The sequence below is a fragment of the Colias philodice genome, chromosome 2 (assembly GCF_061535455.1).
Source record: "Colias philodice isolate Cphi_HAF_F1 chromosome 2, ilColPhil1 Martin Lab GWU primary, whole genome shotgun sequence".
In the NCBI taxonomy this organism is placed as follows: domain Eukaryota; kingdom Metazoa; phylum Arthropoda; class Insecta; order Lepidoptera; family Pieridae; genus Colias; species Colias philodice.
Window position 1 is genome coordinate 8,190,270 of NC_143087.1, and position 19,852 is coordinate 8,210,121.

The 19,852-nt window shown below is 33.1% G+C and overlaps 2 protein-coding genes across 2 annotated transcripts; both read left to right on the forward strand.

Annotated features, from left to right (window-relative positions):
- Window positions 1-608: 608 nt before the first annotated feature.
- On the forward strand, window positions 609-8,611 carry LOC149490638 (alpha-tocopherol transfer protein-like). The gene is made up of 8 exons (XM_089707262.1): window positions 609-1,084; window positions 1,176-1,319; window positions 1,565-1,724; window positions 2,140-2,266; window positions 6,832-6,963; window positions 7,186-7,296; window positions 7,668-7,770; window positions 8,343-8,611. Exons 2-8 carry the CDS (start codon window positions 1,184-1,186, stop codon window positions 8,486-8,488), a joined length of 915 nt encoding a protein of 304 aa, XP_089563388.1. The 5' UTR covers window positions 609-1,084; window positions 1,176-1,183; the 3' UTR covers window positions 8,489-8,611.
- Window positions 8,612-15,568: 6,957 nt separating this feature from the next.
- Window positions 15,569-19,626, forward strand: LOC149490639 (retinol-binding protein pinta-like). The gene is given in 7 exon segments (XM_089707188.1): window positions 15,569-15,611; window positions 16,415-16,575; window positions 17,086-17,245; window positions 17,820-17,994; window positions 18,327-18,527; window positions 18,715-18,820; window positions 19,332-19,626. Coding segments are annotated over 6 exon segments (939 nt in total). The 5' UTR covers window positions 15,569-15,611; window positions 16,415-16,430; the 3' UTR covers window positions 19,484-19,626.
- Window positions 19,627-19,852: the final 226 nt, after the last annotated feature.

A 19,852-nucleotide genomic window follows, 5' to 3' on the forward strand; every position in this document is an offset into this window, starting at 1 on the left:
AAAACACAATGAATAACTAGCCTTGTTTATCTTTTAATCATGATAATGTGTTTTTCTTTTAAACTTGTGATAAATTCTATGTTTTTGGTTATTTTTTATACAAGATGGAAGAAAAGGCTTTACTGGATACTCTTTGTCTATTATATAAATTAGATACTTTACTCATGTTATTATGATTTCTGGATTACGTAACTAGGTACCTTTTTCTCTTGTTAATATTTATAAATCAAACAACAGATTTAATTTTGTGGGTCTATTGTAAATATGTAGTAAATTCGTCATGGTTAATTTGATTTTATGTATTTTTTAATACTGAATGCTCATTTATTTACAAAATTTTTAATATATGAAAATGTTGAAATGTGATTGTTTTCAAAATAAAAAATTCAATGTGATACATATTTATGTTTTATTTAGTTATTAACCAGACGCAAAAGCAAAATATCTGAGCAAAATCGATCCAAAGAGAAATCAGTATTAAAGTAAAGGAGTTTTCGTTTTGAAACCATTTACCTACAGCGTCTACCTCAAGTGTTACACGGGTAAAATCAAGGTGAAATAGTTATTTTGACACTTAAAAGTATCACATTAGAATTTAAATGGCTTGAAACTCATTAAATAGTTCGAATTTTTCCTTATTAGGTATTTCAATTAGATAAATAAATTGTCATAATGAATATCCATTTTGACATACGTGGACGCGTTTATTACTTTATGGTGTAGTATTGAAACATAAATAATATAATCTAAACTCGTATATAGGTGTTAAAATGCGCCGTCGTATAGTTGAACGACGGTACTGATAAGGTTCTGATAACACCTAGTTAGTACCAAAGGTACCATTGACAACCAATACTGAAGTTTCCAACTTTCCCATTACAAATTAAAACAAGGTATTATATAGATGCAATTTATTAACGTGATAAGTTCGGGTTTTATCAGTTTATATTGAACCGTGATCTAAGTATGTTCGACGAAATAAAGTGAATTTAACAGTGTCAATTGCAGTTTTTATAATTTATTTTATGTGATTGTCACGAGTCTGGTGTCGATCGCGGTTTTACTTTATTGTATAAATAGAGAGGTAAGTCTTTTTAGTGAATTAGTTATTAGTATTATATTATTGTGATCTTTAATTGTTAGGTTATTATTTCTTCTTAATTAACATGTTTAAGGATCTACAATGGTTCGAGAATTAAGTCCAGCGTTGGCTGAAATAGCTAAAAATGAATTAAATGAAAATCCTAAACGGACTCCCAGTGATATCCAACATTTGAAAGAATGGATCGCCAAGCAGCCTCACTTAAAGGCTAGAACAGGTGATTTTTTATTAGTACCTACCTATCTAGTATCTACTTGTTTTGTTAAGAGATTTATTTTTTTAATGTTTCAACATATGTATTTAAGGTATTTCACCTTTGTAAATTAAAAATAATTACCAAGCCGGTGTATAACGTGCGATAATAATTCATTGTTCGTAGATATCGTGTGATAACAAACTTTTATTGTTGTTAGATAAAATGTGTTCTAATTAGGCTCATAATTTCAATTTTCACTTTTCCAGATGACCAATGGCTCGTCGCGTTGCTTCGAGGATGTAAATTCAGCTTAGAGAGAGCCAAATCAAAATTAGATTTGTATTACACGCTCCGAACAACTGCGGCTGATATTACTTTACGGTTAAAACCTACAGAGCCTGATTTTATAGAGTTTTTAAGACTTGGGTATGTTTGAAAATTATGTGCACGTAAGGATATAATTAATTATAATAAAATGGTTTGAAAGGATAAACTTAATGGTAGAGTCGATATTTAACGTAGAGTTGGTTTTCATCTACATGGTGTACGGTTCGAAGAAGACCTTATACTTCGAGGTTAATGTCATTGATACAAAGTTTACAAATAATATCTATGTAGGTAATAAATCAATCATTAGTGGAAAAGGAAATGAAATAAGATAAAGAGATCATTAAGCATCGATTAAAATAAATATTACCAGCCCACTGTTTATAACATCATTAAGTAACATTTTTTTAATTACACATAGTTATTTAAATGAATAAGAACATGAATTTTCTATCACATTAGATATTATGAAGTAGGAGTTTTATCCAATTTTTTTTATTATTGAAATTCTCAGGACATGTTTAATACTACCAAAGTCTGATGACCTTCATCCTCGGGCTATTATGATTCGGTCTGGCCGATTTGACGTCAACAAATACAATGTAGCTGATATTATGTGTATTCTACATTATTTAGTTCAGGTACGTAATAAGTTCTCTTTCAGTTATAAGCTGAAATACGTATGAAGTAGAAATGTTAGCAGTTATCATTTAGACGCCATTTCTACGAATAAAATGATTAGATTAATAGCATCTACAGACGCTCCGATTTGGTTGGTGCCAACCATATTGGAACCGACATGGCAACCATTCCAACATTGCTACAGATTGTCCGACGGTTGGCCTTCCAACTGTCAGTTGACCATAGAGTAATATGTCAGTTGACCATAGTACGAAGAGAATGGGCTAAATTCTACTATAGAAATAGAGAAAATTACAGTCATATGCGGCTCTTATAACTTATTTTTTAAGGTTTTTAATGTAGCCGCACTGTCAATTTTTTTAATACTTCTAACATAATAAAATACACTTGATTTCTGGCATCTCTATTTGCGTAATCTTTGTTACTTAAGCCCCACAAACAGGGAAAGTCTTTATATAGTTCCAGTAATTTTATTAATATGTCACGTTCGGTGACCGTAACTCCCTCGGCGTTCATGTTGACGTCCTACACCGGCGGCGTTGCAAATGTGAATGAGCCAATTACCTCTATTACTCTATGGCTAGCCGCACACACAAAATAATATTGTCAATGCAAGATTGTCAAAAATCTTCATCAATATATGGTCCCCGCGCACTACGCAATATTATTGGCAATTTTTCATGGTAAAATCTGACTCAGTCGTTCCGCAGCTAGATTACGTGCGCACGTATAACATACCTAATGAATAGAAAGAAAAAAATCGTTGCATTGATTATTGCATTAATTTTACTATCTAAAAAAAGCAATCAAGAAAGAAACGATGGATTAAGGACTGGATGAGAAAAAAATTAATAATTTAATTTAATTTAATTAATTAAATTAAACAATAATTTAATTAATTAAATTAAATTAATTATAAATTAATTCATTCAAAATTCAATTGAATTAAATCTTTAATTCTTTCCGAAAATTTGTTCGTATAAGAATTAATTTTCTTCTTTACGTCTTCTCTTCTCTCTTTTCTTATTTGGTTTGATTTATTTATAAATATCGAGCAACTTATCAAGCGCATTATTTTTCGCGATATGATTTGCAGGATGTATTCCATAATTCTGGATAAGTTTCCCATGTTTTAATAAACACTGACAAATAGTGTTTTTCCGTGAGACTGCTATCACCAAAAATATTAACATTATTTTCGCTTTGGATACTGTTTTCGTCCTCCATTTTGAACAAAAAACACGAACGTCCGCCTGCCTTGAAATCTTTTTCTCAACTAAAATATTGCCGTGCGCCCGCACACGTCAATATTATTGTCAATACCCCTGCCTCCCCCCGATATTGACGTGACAAAATCTGAATTTCTGGATAATCCACAATAATATTGAACAATACCGCAATACAGGCCGCACACACACAATAATATTGACAATACGTACTTTATTGTCAATATTATTTTGTGTGTGCGGCTAGCCTATGGAATGAGCCGATTTGGTCGGAACAAAGCTTCCAAACGTTCCAATTTGGTTGGATCGGATAGGAAGTTGGTTTGGTCGGTATTGCTGGCGCATCCGACCACGACAAACCAATATTAATAATAATTATGTCGGACCGACCGCTCTCTACACTTTCCGATTTGGTCGTGGTCGGATGGTTGGCACCAACCAAATCGGAGCGTCTGTAGATGCATTTATTGCCTGGAAGTAATAAGTTCAGATTATCTATATATAGAGCAGGCTCCAAGGAGATGTTCGTTTGCAAAAATAGCGGACCTAAATCTGACTTCTGATATATATTGTATAGATCCCAGACATCCTATAGACAGATGCTGCCAACCAGTTTTGTGGTCCCCCTCCCCCCACCCCGGTAATTAAATATGGCATAAGTACAAAGAAAAAAATAAAAATTTCCAAAACATGCCGTGTGGGGTATCAAATGAAAGAGCTTATTGAGTAGATCACGAATATATAGCATACTATAACATTTCTTATACTTTCTCTAAGATTTTTTAGAAAATTTACGAAAATGCTCCATTTTTGAGTTAACTTTAAACCACTACAGATTGAAAACTCATGAATATATTTTTTAAATTATTATTTTAAATAATTAACAATAGTCCATTGTTTACGATTCAATAGTTTGTAATAAGTGAGCTATATGTATGTGGTGGATTTGATGACCCCACAAAATGTTTTAAATTGCAAGGAGCAACTTTCACTGAAGTTACCGATTTGAAATCTAATCACACAGAGGCTGATTCAAGAACGTTTTGCCATATTGCAGAGATAATTATTCTAAGCTTTGACACCGATATTTTTGTATTGGGCCTTTATTTCTGGCATAAACTTGAAAATATACTCGCCATCTTTGAATGCTCCCCCCACTCCCCCATGTAACTATTTCACTGTACGAACTATTGAATCGTAAACAATGGACTATTGTTAATTATTTAAAATAATAATTTACAATATATATTCATGAGTTTTCAATCTATAGTGGTTTAAAGTTAACTCAAAAATGGAGCATTTTCGTAAATTTTCTAAACAATCTTAGAGAAAGTGTAAGAAATGTTATAGTATGATATATATTCGTGATCTACTCAATAATCACTTTCATTTGATACCCCACACGGCATGTTTTGGAAATTTTTATTTTTTTCTTTGTATGCCATATTTAATTACCGGGGTGGGGAGAGGGGGACCACAAAACTGGTTGGCAACATCTGTCTATAGGATGTCTGGGATCTATACAATATATATCAGAAGTCAGATTTAGGTCTGCTATTTTTGCAAACGAAACTCCACTGAGAGTCTGGTCTAATGAGTGAATGATTACCGATAGTAAGATTTATAAATTCTACTGTTTTTATGTGTATGAGTCATCTCGATATATTTGCGTGGGATATTAAGAGTGATAAAAAACCATATTTGTCTTAGTCTTAGGCCTTAGCTGAATGAGGATGTTAGTTTTTTTCCATTTAAATCAAGGATTGTTATATTACAAAATTAAGACAATAACATACATGTATTAGGATATAATATGTACATACAATAACATACATCCTTATTGTCTTAATTTTGTAATGGATGAACTATAATCACCCTATTTAAAAGGTGTAAGTATCTCGTTGTTAATTGTTAACCTTAACTTGTCACGTAAATATTTACTCTATATTTACGTGACAATATAATAAAAATTCAGACTAAGAACAAACAACTTAAAAAATAAACAGATTTTAATTATGTCCTTGGTGAATGGCAGAAAGCGATCGTACCAAAACAATCTTGCTCTTTTGTTGATTCTTTTGAATTAAGTTTTTCACAAAAAATTATTGTTCTCATTTTCATTAGTAGGTATTGTGTTATAAGCTCGTAGGTTTTTAATTAAATTAATTGCGCTGTAATTATGTATTTTACGAATACAAATTATCTCAAGAGAAATTTCATCAACAATAAATAATTCGTATACTTTCTTTGACTCCAGTCAGTCTCAATGCTTTTTCATATCTTATCAACTTGACCTGTGGTGTTATTTTACTTTTATTAAATAATAACATATTAAATTAATGTAATTCGTAGACATATACCTAGATACTTTAATTTTAATTACATGTGTAATAAAAATTAAAGTATTCATGTCTCGCAACATGCAGAATAAATACCTAGTTTTATTATTATACGCTAGAAAAATATATAGTTACTTAATTGTATAATATCTACAACGTAGGTAATAAATTTTATGGAAAATTCTTATTTCTGTTATAAGTATGCAGACCTGTAATTATTTAACACAACACATACTCACAGAATATTATTTATAAGTAATTGCTAGATATATAAATTACATTTTTAATTAAATATGTGAATAAACACTTAGACGAAAGCGATTACCCGAACTTAATCTGCATTTTAACGCATTTTCTGAGCACTTATTATATATATGTCACGGCTAAAGGTAGGTGAGAACATAAACTTAAGATTAGCCGGCTAAACTTAGGTTTATTTTCGACGAGGTGTTAATGTTAGTTTGTTCTATCTTTAGCCGGCTAAACTTAAGTGTAACCGCAGGCCCGTGGCTAAAAATGTCGGGGTGGGTAGATTTGGTTAGCGCCGGGCCGGTGGAGGGCTTGAGGGGCCCGCACAGTGCCAGAAAACACTCGCCCTGTTCCTTACATGTATTATAGTAACCAAATCTACCCACCCCGACTCAGGGCAGAAAGCTGGTGGCTAGGTTAGGTTAGGTTAGAACTCTTAAGACCCGCACGAGCCGAGCGAGCGCAGCGAGCGTGCTGCGGCAGCAGCCGGCGAAGTGCCAGAAAACACTCGCCCTGTTCCTTACATGTATTATAGTAACCAAATCTACCCACCCCGACATTTTTAGCCACGGGCCTGCGGTTACACTTAAGTTTAGCCGGCTAAAGATAGAACAAACTAACATTAACACCTCGTCGAAAATAAACCTAAGTTTAGCCGGCTAATCTTAAGTTTATGTTCTCACCTACCTTTAGCCGTAACATATACATATATAAATTTATTTATACTTTTCGTACATATATATATTTCAGATTCTGGTAATAGAAGACGATACAGCATCTATTGTGGGAACAAAGATAATAGTTGACTACGACGGCAATAATACTAGTCACTTGGCTCTTGTTAATCCTAGTTTGCTGCGGAAACTTGTAGCAGTCTCTCAAGTAGGTCTATAAAATATTATGAATGTTAATTTTTCATGCGTTTAAACAGTTTAAGATGTACCTAGCAAGGTAAATATGATATGCTTAAGAAATCTTAGGGTTTTTGTTCATAATATTATACTCTTGCGACTAAATTTACTATCAATATATGGTGTTGTTGTAACGTATACGTAGGCAGTAGGCACTCATGTTGATATTCAGCTAATGTGTGTACATTTTCAGGATTCACTTCCTCTTCGTCTCAAAGGCAGCCATCACATCAATGTTCCCGCCGGTGTAGAGATTGTTTTTAAACTCGTATCTGGATTCTTAAGCGAAAAGGCCAAGGAGAGGGTACTTATTATTGTTTATTGAACTTTCTAGCCCTCACTGATTGTAATATTAGTTATAAGAAAAAAATAACTAGGTTTTGTTATTTTCCGAATAATAAGTTAACGTTACCATTTAGACGAGCTCTATTATTGAGATCTTTGTAAGCATAGAATAGTTTCAGATTTCCTCTAAAAAAGGTAATGAGAATCTTGAAGTAAAATGATAGTACAAAAAAACTTTAACAATTGATTGATTTTGATTAAAAATAAATATCTGAAACAGTGGTTGTTCTATAAATAGTCAGTCGTATTCCTTATTAGTATAAATGTGTATGTAAAAAGGTATTGAATATCCTTTTTGACATTATTGAATGCTCTTGTGTGTAATTTCAGTTGAAGATACATAAAAATCACGAAGAGTTATTAGATGTGTTCCCTAAAGAGTCTATCCCTGTAGAGTACGGAGGCACTGGTGGTACTGTAGCGGAAATAATTGGTAGGTACATTTGTGTTCGAATATTATCATACTATATTAAATATCTTATATATAAAATTCTCGTGTCACAATGTTAGTCTGCATACTCCTCCGAAACGGGTGGACCGATCCTCATGAAATTTTCTGTGCATATCGGGTAAGTCTGAGAATCGGCCAACATCTATTTTTCATATGTACCACGGGCGAAGCCGGGGCGGACCGCTAGTTTACCTATATATTTATATGATACCATCAGCTATATGTATGAAATTAGAGATGACTTTCCATTCGTAAGGTACCTATTATTAAATTAAAAAAAAAATGATACAAAATACGAATTTTAGCATTTGCACTAAACATTTTCTCAAACAAACGACATTTTTAGACGGAATATTTAATGGGTTACGAAGCTATAATTTATCTCAATGCCAACGAACAAAAATTGTCCTTTTGGCGGGACAATTAATTACTTACCTATGTAAAAAAATGATTAAAGCTCATTATATTCATTTCATTGAATATATTTCAATCACAATAAAATGAAGTAAATATTATAAATGCCCACAGAAAACTATATGGTTTGTTTCTTTCAGAATATTGGGTAAAGAAAATGCAAGAGTACAGACCGTGGATGGAGGAGGAATTAAAGTATGGGACAGATGAACACAAGCGACAAGGGAAACCAATTGGCGCTGATCTCTCCGATACGGGTTCCTTTAGAACTCTGGACATCGATTAGAATAAAGTTTTTTAATTAGGGACTTTAAACAACTGCACAATTTGTTGATCAACTTATTAATTAGTGTATGTGTAGACAGTATTTATAACAATCGTTTGTATTTGAAATAAATTATATGATGCACTTAAATTGCTTTATTTCTCCACCCTCTATACTAATATGTATTATAAAGCAAAGAGTTTGTTAGTTTACTTGACCGAGCTAGTCTCAGGAACGACGGTTTGAAAAATAATTTCACTGTTAGATAGTTCATTTATCGAGGAAGGCAGACTATAATATATTAACATTACGCTAAGACCAAGAGAAGCGGAACAATGCGGGTAAAAACGCGGGGCATAGCTAGTTACCTACATATAGGTATGAACATTGAACACCACAGATTTATTCATGATACTAAAAACTATTATAATATGAAGTTTTATATTCTGATGTTGATGCTGGACCACACCTAGCAAAGGAACATCATTAGGAATATAACAAAATTCTTATGTAGGTACATAAAATGCCAATTATTTCGTACCTTATTATTCGTTTTGTGGCGACATCAATCATAACCAAGGTAAAGGTAAGTGTAAATCACGAAATATAATAAGTTTATAAATATATTTTTATTTCAATTACATAGGAAAAAATGTGTTAGAGCCAAATTAAAACTTTTGTCGTTGGCTTACGGTTGGTAATTCAGATTACTCGTTGTCTCCGAGGAAAATGTATTATCTATTTCTATTAATAGCTGTGTTTTACCTGAAAATAAAACACATATTAAATACTTACCTATATTTGAAGCTTACTTATTGAGAAGGCACCTAGCTTTTTCCGCCTATTTTTCCCTCTCTTTCCGTTGTATATATGCTATCTCTCTCGCACACCTCTCCACCAGGTGGCGGGGCGCTCGATAATGTGCGGGCGCTGGATGTTTTTCATTGAGTCGAAATCCACAACAGGTGGACGTTAAGTGTAAGCTTCAAATATAGGTAAGTATTTAATATGTGTTTTATTTTCAGGTAAAACACAGCTATTAAACACTTGACCGTAATTTGAAGCTTACTTATTGAGACCCGTTTGTTACCCACCTGGTGTAGAATATATGGACGCCAATGTGAATTTGAAAACATAAGTAATTGAATTTATATTTTTGGTTTTATGGCATTCAAATGCTTTATAAATATAAATTTATAAAGAATAGAAAAAAAATCGATCCCGCCTCGTGATCGTTTTTTTTTCTATTCTTTATAAATTTATATTTATAAAGCATTTGAATGCCATAAAACCAAAAATATAAATTCAACAAAAAAGGTCGTGTTCCATCGTTACAATATTGTATTCACTGAAAAGTGCTTCATATTGGTTGAAATGGTTGTTAATCATCTCAATAGATGGCGCGCGGTGTGTCCCTTCAGACACATAAAACTGAAAGAATAGAATAAATTCGATAGCTCGGGCGGGTCACGAGTGGCTGAGTTGGTCAGGCATCCGCCCCGGAATGGCGCGAAGGATGCGGGTTCGTGTCCCGCCTCGTGATCGATTTTTTTCTATTCTTTATAAATTTATAAACATAAGTAATTACTTATTTCTTTATTTGAAAGAGTAAGGTGTGCAGATAGTATACCTACCAATAAATCACACAAATTTTTATATTTTATAATATATTAACAATCCCAGATGAAAAGTTAATCAAATAAGAACCAAAAAGTTAATCATAATGATTAAAAGTATTAGAACTTATGAGATTGGTTCAAGTGTACCTTAGTTAACCTTTTGGGCTTGAAAAGTTAAAGTTACTACAATTTCCACTATCTTTAGCGTAAATCTGCGAAAGCGCCAGTAACGACTTTCAATTAAGCATTTAGATGTTACTTTCAAAATTAAGCAAAAGCTGATCCCGACGAGGCAAAAATACCTCAAACTCAAACCTTTATTTATTCAATTAGAACTCTGCAGAAGCACAATTGAATCATCTTAACATAAAATTACCACCTGTCTCAACTCACACAGTTTTAACCCAACCTGCTACAAGCAGACAAGAAGAGGCCTTGGTCCTTACTTTTGGGGTCAGAAATAAATTTAAAAAGGTCACCCCTTGAATAAGGCAATAAAATATCAAAACAGGTAAACGGTTTTAATTATAATACAGATTTTTAACATCCAACCAAACCGTGCGATATCTATTAATGTTTAGAGCCAACGCCACCGATCATAATCTAAACATGGCTAGTACTTTCAGTACAATGCATGAATTATTTATTTAAAACTGATAGGTCATAAACTCTGTACTGAAAACAAATATACTGAACTCAAGAGACTAAAATGATAAGGAGCTTATCTGTGTCCCAAAACTGCAATTACTACAGCCAAGTACGTTACTTCTAATCAATTCGGTATTAAGATATAATTATGATTTACATCAGAACTTATATACCGAAAGCCTCGGGACTACATAACGTGACTTATTTATAATAAGAGTGTTTGTACATAACACTAGGCAGTCAACAGCTATATGAACGTCAGATAGGAAAAGAGCCTTTATCCAGTCAGTAACAAAGGATTTTAACTATAGGTACTTATTCTAAAACAAACAACTACTACTAGCTACTCCGTATGACTTTTGGGTAGACGGAGGCAAATAGGGTTTTTATTCCAACTATATCATTTGATATTTTGAAAATGTACTCCACATTTTCATACCGTCAGAGTCATTTTGCAGATTATAGTGGTGCGGCACTGAACACTGTCTATTAGGTGGCTGGTGCTGCTGACCGGGCCTTCAGTTCCGCTTTCCAGAATACCTTCACCCTTCTAGGTGCTACTACTACTGAAATAGCGGTACTCTATCGCGCCGTTCAGGTCTCTAACTGACAGGATTTCTCATATTATCGTAACAACCCTCGCTCGTTCTAACGAGAACAAAATTATCGCCAAGGAATTCTGCTGCAGGATAATGGCAAGAGAGATAAGCTTAACTATGCATTATTATGTTCAGGAATATGGTAGATTTTGAATACTATCGTCGTCTGAAAGTATCTCCTTTCGATTAACTTCATTAAGGATGCAGATCTGATCCCATCTTTGTTCCGTAGGAATGCTACGACAGTCTAAACGTTACACTGGACAAAGAAAATTGCCCTAAATATAGTCGGTTGTTCCAACATCCGTAATATGGCTAGCCTACCTTGCTAGCCCTTGATTGTAACTGCTACCAATGGAGGCATTGGTCTTGTGTTGTCCACAGTTGTGCGAGTGCAAAAATGAAGAACTGAGCTCGTGGGGAGCTATGTCAAATGAATCTGTGTTAAGATTATGACAGTATAGGGCAGTTAGCTGTGGATGCGAAGACAGCACATTACTTTATTCATCCGTAAACACGCGAGGCAGCCACGGACAGCGATATAGCAAGAACTAAACTAACAAAGTTTAGTTCGCTTACCAGACTTTGTCATGTTTTAAATGCAGTATATCCTCTCTATAGCATTGCATTTATGACTATTGATTGATAAACTTAATTCACCCGTAAACACGAGAAGCAGGCACGGATAGCGATATAGCAAGAACTAAACCAGCAAAGTTTAGTTCGCTTACCAGACTTATATTTTAAAAGCCGTATAGTCTGTACTGCATTTTATTTATTGCCCCCCCCCCCCTCAAAGCAAAGAAATGAGAAGTCATTTGGCAGAGCTTTCTCGTTAAGGGTAGGGGTTCCAAGTAATATCTAATAATAAGAGGCTTTTGTTTGGAAAGATTGACTTTCCGTTATTTATCCTCTATCCTATGTAACTCAACAGTCAGTATTCTCAGCATTCGTTGAGTACTTAAACGTTTAACGTTTATAGTTGTATATAACTTTATTATACAATATAATAATCCTGGTGGGATGACAAGAAACTTGTCTAACAAACGATTATCCTAATCCCTCAGCGATTTATTGTTTGAGCCCTGAAGAAAAATCTCATGGGTGCAATAATGAGGTTTAAATGGGTTGAAAAAACGAGTCAAATAAATTGCCTACAAGACCGGGCAACTAAAATAGGCCTATGAGAGGTAATCAATCGTCATTTGTTACATTCAATCGCTTTGCGATTAAAATATCTCTTCCGATGTTTTTACATGAAAATTGGTCGGCTAGTGCCATTGAATTACGATACCAAACATACCGTTGACACAAGGCTTGGTGACAATCCTCGAAACCACCGCCACAAATCATCTGCGAGATGATATTTGAGCTATGATCCTCTCTCACTCGCCTTCCTTTGTTGTGAATAGGCTTTGCATTGGTAAATACGATTTGTTCAATTCCAATTTCCATAATTGGTAAACCAATGGTGGTTTCCTGATTCCTGAAGCGTAAACTTTTAGGATACGAAGTATCAATTTCATGCGCCCATTATTTAACGTCTCTAACCTTTATTGTATTTATTAGGTCATATTACTATACTACCCACTGTGAAGTGGATTTCAAAACCTTTTTCTACCTACCTTAGAAGAGTGAAGATCCGATACTGTCATATCCAAAACTTCTTTCGTTGGTCCTCGTTGACGAAAGCAAATATCTATGATCATTTTAATGATCAATCCTTTGTATATTTGCACCAATCGCCATCAAAGCCCCGCGAGGGCTGATATATTCCCCGTGGAGACGGTTGCTATCAAAGCCCCGCGAGGGCTGATATATATTTGCACCATGTCTCCGTGAGGTACTGTTGTAATCAAAGCCCCGCGAGGGCTGATATATATTTGCACCATGTCTCCGTGAGGTACTGTTGTAATCAAAGCCCCGCGAGGGCTGATATATATTTGCACCATGTCTCCGTGAGGTACTGTTGTAATCAAAGCCCCGCGAGGGCTGATATATATTTGCACCATTTCTCCGTGAGGGACGGTTGTGATCAAAGCCCCGCGAGGGCTGATATATATTTGCACAATCTTTTCCGTGAGGGACGGTTGTAATCAAAACCCCGCGAGGGCCGATATATATTTGCACCATTTCCCTGCGAGCGACAGCTGCGCGAGGGATGTTTGTAACTAGAAATAAGTAGGGCCTGCCAAAAAATGCTTAAGAGACACCTTGCGAGGGTGGATTTGACCTGGCTAACCCCTGCGAGGAGTAGTGGCCACATTTATGTATTCTGCTTCGAGCAAGAATACACCTTAGTGCTAATATAAAATTAGCAGTAAATAATCATTTAAATAATATAGCAATTAACAAGGTCCTTTAACTTATTTTCCAATGTTAGCGACAACTGTCCAGGATGAAATAAGAATTGATTTGACAATGGTAATTAATTATTATGATTATATAAAAAAGGACTATATTTAATAAATTCATAATTCAAATCAATTCACTAAATTTTTAAAATGAACTTCGATTCATATTTATTTTTGTTCATGCAATCGATGTAACATTTAGTTGCTTTATATCCGTTAACATTCCTTACGAACGCAACCATACCGTCGTAGGACGTTATATTTAATTGCACAAAATAATCTCCACTCACCCGCAATTTTTTACTTTTTGTCAAGGTGTACAAGTTTATAATATTATTCTAAAACGTTAGAAGTGAATTGTAAATCCTTTGAAATAAATGTATCTAAATCTAATTTATATTAAGGTATCTCGATAATTATATTATACGATAACCCCTTCAGCACAAGTTCAGTAAACCAAATAATTTAATTGTAAAATTTTGGTACTTACTCGTTTTAACAAAAAAGTTGCATCATTTGAAACATAGGAAACGTAATTTTCAATCAAATTAGCCGTGTGTAATATGTCTATTTTCACATAAAAACGGATCAGAATAATACTCATAAAAGGACACGTATAGACTACGGATAGTTTTGAATGTGTGGTACATTCATGGTACGTATCTACTATACATGAGCGAATTCCATCATTATTCAGTTGAGCGGTAACTCCCGTACGATTTATAAAATAGTATCACAACATGTTCTGACATGTCGTGACTTCTTGGAGCTGACTCATCTCGTTCGATAATTTTTAGTAATAAACTATGATAGGAATTCCGAACCGTTCCTAGCGATAACGACAATGTAATAAAGTCCACGTGTTTTCCTCGAAAAATTCACTTGTAACATTGTAATAAAAACACATTATTAAAAATGAAATAAAATATTAAAAATATCTATATACAAGAGAGGGTATTTGATATATCTAGTAATATCAAATAATCACAAAAGTAATATTAACGATTCGAGTAAAGCCGAACGGTAACACCGTTAAAATAGCTTTACTCACAGTATTAAAAATTCAAATATTAATTAGTACATATTGCATAATGAAATATTTCAAAAGAAAAGTTACTATTTCAAGTAAAATGTAACGGTTGTATCGTTAATTTTAAATATCTTTATTCATGCTATTAAGTATTTAAGCATATTGAAAAATAAACTATTGCTGAAGGATTCATTAAAAACCTCAGCATTTTAAATAAAGTCCAACGATTATACCGTTGACTTTAAAGATTTTTACTCATTTTTAAGTGAAATATCATAAGAATAGATTAAAAATAACTCACTGTACCGATCCGACGGGATACACTTTTTAACACTTTTAGCACTTGCTTTAAGCAATTCTTAATACTTAATAGCACCAAGGTTGTAGTCTTGTAGACAACCTTCTCGCGGCGGAAGCTAGACGCCAATGAAAAACATCCAGCGCCCGCACATTATCGAGCGCCCCGCCACCTGGTGGAGAGGTGTGCGAGAGAGATAGCATATATACAACGGAAAGAGAGGGAAAAATAGGCGGAAAAAGCTAGGTGCCTTCTCAATAAGTAAGCTTCAAATTACGGTCAAGTGTTTAATAACTTATATTTAGTATGAAAATGTACTAAAAATAATGTAAAAAGAAAGAGTTATATTGTGTTGTAATTATAATTTCTGTTATTTTTGTTACTTTTCTTATAATTTATTTTCTATTTAAACTATGGACATCACAAGGCAAAGTGATAATACTTATTAATTTGTGTTAAGAATTCTACGTAAGAAAGTAATAAAAAGACCTATAAATAAAACAAAATGGTTTTTGAGTCGTTTTGTATAAACACAACATATTATTCAGTATTGTATCCAGGAAGCATTGTGAGTGGTCGTATCATTCTAATTATTTGTAAGTAAACAAATAATTATTTAAAATTTTATTTCGGGTACTCTCTATCTCTCTAATTATTAATAGTGGAAAATACTTGAAATACGATGATTTTGGTTAACTGACAAAATATATTAATAATATATATCTTTGTTTTCGTAAATTAGTCTATTAGGCCCTTCGCTCATGGAGCTACTCAAAAATGACTGAACTAATCAGTAATTACGATTACAAACCTGTTACAAATTGTATCTCGCATACAACGCTACTCAAGTTATAAGGTTTCAGTCACTTCTGTTATTTGCTCGTTCATTTTTATCATAAAAAACAAAGAAACTCGGGAAACCAGTAGCGTGGAGACCGACACGACGCGTCGCGCGTGATTTGTTGCTAACGCGTTACTCACCAGTTAGTAACTAGTCGCGTCGTGTGCGAATCTCCATAGAACATGTATGGGCTGTGACGCTCAGGCAACTCGTTAGTAATTTGAGTTTGTGACTAGTTCTTTTTGAGTAGCTCCATGAGCGAAGGGCCTTATTAGAGTGTTATGTTCTAACTATAACTACCTACACTCGTATTCTATTTATGAACTAAGATTGTTTTATCGAAAGGGGGTCATATTGGTCTATTGGGTCAATTTGGTACTTGGCTAATAAGAAATTAGTATCTGATATCGTTTTTATAGACACAGTACATATCTATCTATCAGACCAAAAAGGTCCATTGTTAAGCGTTTGTTTCGGAATTAAAAAAGGTAAGGCTTTTTAAATAACATATGATTAGTGTATTGTTAATTCGATAAATAAATTTCTTATTAAATATAGGGAAGTTATTTAAAAAATGTTGAAAATAAGGCCATTGCCACAAAACTTGCAAGAAATAGCTGAAAAGGAGCTTCATGAAAAGACGGAAAGATTGGCCGCTGATGTAACAGCTATTAGAAATTGGCTCCAAAAACAGCCGCATTTACACAAAGTCAATCCACGTAAGTTTCTTTGTTTAGTTACCTTTTTTCGATTTGTAAGATTTTTGAAGTGAAACATTCTTTAGGCGTTGAGAGTAAAATTTCAAGGTTGCGTCATGACAATTCCGTCACGTCATGGGGTAAGGCGATGATTTACAAAATCGTTGAATCCTTGAATCTTGCCAAAGAAGTTTCACTTCTGACATGTGTGCTCAGCACACAGCCTCTTTTTTTTCTAGTCATTCAAAAATATGTAGTTCTATTTACGATTTAGGAGTTCGTTAAAAGCGCCATCTAGTTTGCTATCTGTAAATTGTTTCATTTGCACCACGGTGAACAATATAACTGGTGGACACCAGTTACATTGTTCTTCTTTTAAAATAATAGTGATACATCAGCTTTCCAACAGATGTCAGCACTTCCAAATACTTCATGTATTGTATGTAGCTATAGGTACATTCTGAATTGAAATTTTAAAACATGAATCATATATACAATCAAAATGAAAATATGTTATTAATAAAATTTTAGCCGATCAAATAATAGTGTCCTTTTTACGAGGAAATAAATTCAGCCTTGAAAGGACAAAAGAAAAACTCGACATGAGTTACACGCTACGAACTGTTGTACCTGAATTATTTCAAAATAGAGATCCCTTAGATCCAAAGTTGAATGAAATATTAAAAAGGGGGTGAGTATTTGCCAGAATTTTTTTTAACTTTTAAATATATCGAAAGACGAAAAGTTTACTATGTGACATTAATAGTATAGATAAATAATTTGGAAAATCCAAAAGTGCACGCCTCATAATTTTTTTAATAAATATTTATTAATTATTATTTTTGTTTATTTAATAACAATTAAACCACATCGAATCAGACCCTGAAAAATGAAAGGGTTCTATTCCTGAGCATACTCAAGCGTAAGAGAAAAAAAAAGACTCGATTAGTAAAGTATTTCGGTCGCTATCGTGTTAACAAGAAAAAGGATCCGCACATACAGACACACGGACGTCCAAGACAGAACTTTTTTAAACTGTTTTTTAACTAGTTTAAATAACAAAAATGACATCAAAAATATCATGAACGTTAAAAATAGTGTTTTTTCTTAATATGTGTGTGTATGTATTATCTTACAAGTGCAATGTACGATACATAAAGACATTTTAAGTTTGAAAAATCAGATGTTTTGCGCGAAGTGACAGTAGTACCCACCTCAACGCTTCGCTTATGAGGCGTGCAATATATTTTTTTCCTGTCCTTCAGTCTTTCGTTACCATTGAATACAGTGAAGAAAGGTGAAAGAAGTGGTCGTCCAGTACTATTGCGATATGGTTTTCCAGATGGAAAGCTATTTCCAGTCGAGGATCTAATGAAAATTTGTTACATGGTGATTGAGATTTTAATGCAAGAAGATGACAATTTTATTGTGGTTGGAGAGGTATAATTTAATATAGTAATACAGTAATGTATCTTTTCCTTATTCTCATTCTTCTAAAAGTCCAAGTCATTGTTAATTGTAAACTGTGATTGTCAACTATTCTGAATTTAAATGAAGTTTTTTGGGTAATCCCCTTTTGCTATCAAGGCTTTGCTGGCTGACAGTACTGAAGAATTTTATGTTTTATAATATTTCAATTCTGATTTTTATAAGTTGTAAGGTGCAATCTTAATCAGATGAAATTATCTATTTACCTACATCAATGTTATTATATAACCTACTTTATTACTTGAAGAACGAATAAGTATATATATGCATATGATTATTTACAGGAAGCTATTGTAGATTTAAAGGACATCAGTTTAGCTGCAATCGGCCAATGGACACCAGCATTAGCGAAGAAAGTTATAACATCTTTCGAGAAGGCTCTCCCAGTTCGCGTCAAAAATATGCACTTGCTCAATCCACCGCCCGGGTTTGAAACTATGTTTGCCTTTATAAAATCGTTTATGAGCGACAAGTTGAAGAAGAGGGTAATTTTTATAGCTATTAACATTAAATTGTATTTTGATTTCATATACAAAGGTTTTGTAAGCTTATCAAGAATTTTTGCTGTTAGTTTTGCATAGTTAGGTAGTTACTTCGTGTCACCAAATTAAGCTATTTTCATAAGTTGTCATTTAAACTTAACACTGATATCTTTAAATGTGTGGTTTGCAGATTCATTTTCATAATCCACCGTACTAAAATTTTCACAAACAATTTTCACAAGAGGCTCTACCCGTTGAATACGGTGGAAAGAACGGGACCATACAAGAGCTTACGGGTAATTTTGTTCTATACTTACTTGGCACAAATTATTTATTGAAATTTAATTAAACTAATCGATTCCAGTTCAAAATCACGATTTTTAACTGGAACCTTATATTATTATAAGAATAATAAGTAAGATGAAATTATTTGAGAGGAACACATTAATAACACAATAACATTTTTAATTTTTTTAACAATCACGTAAATAAAATACACATGTAGGTATAACGTGCGTAATTAATGTTAAATTTTTTGTAATGGCAGTGAGGTCATGTTATGAGTGAGGGAAGTGAACTTAAAAAGAAAAAGATTATAATAAGTAAAATAATAAGTATTATTTAATTAAATAAATTCAGTATACTTATTCACATTAGTTATAAGCAATGACTAAACTTATATCTATAAGTATAGATAGATATTTACAATCTGGAAGTTAACCTTTACAAATTAGTAATACCATAGTAAGTATATTTCTTTACTATTAAAAAAAAAAGAAATATTTTTTTATGATTATAAATCCTCAGATTACTGGAGAGCTAAAGTGGAAAGCTATCGCGACTGGTTCCTCGCTGAGGAAAACATTCGCTCAGACGAGTCTAGACGCCCAGAGAAACCGAAGACTGCATCTTCACTTTTTGGACTTGAAGGCTCCTTCCGAAAACTGGATGTCGACTAAGCTTAAAAATTAATTTAATTTTTTGTTAATTTTATCTGTCAAGAAAAAAAATACTAGCAGTTTAAAATAAATTCAATTCATTGTATAGATTATGATAATTGAGTATAAAGATGACAATTTTCTAATAAAGTGGTAAAATATTATGTAAAGGCCTTTAATTTCAAAATTAATATTTTATTTCTACAGATTAGCACAGTATTATTCATATAATATTTTCAGTCAGAAAATGAAAAACAAAATATTCGTGATGTCTTGCACACCTACATAAGAAAAAGTATAGAAATACCTAATTGTATGCAAAATTAATTTTAAACTAAGTATATGCACCTACATATTAATTATGTAAGTTATTTACAAGCTACATTCCAT

Coding starts and splice junctions, on each gene's coding strand:
- LOC149490638 (XM_089707262.1), top strand. CDS start 1,184: ATGGTTCGAGAATTAAGTCCAGCGTTGGCTGAAATAGCTAAAAATGAA. Junction 1,320..1,564: donor TCACTTAAAGGCTAGAACAG/GTGATTTTTTAT, acceptor TCACTTTTCCAG/ATGACCAATGGCTCGTCGCG. Junction 6,964..7,185: donor AACTTGTAGCAGTCTCTCAA/GTAGGTCTATAA, acceptor GTACATTTTCAG/GATTCACTTCCTCTTCGTCT.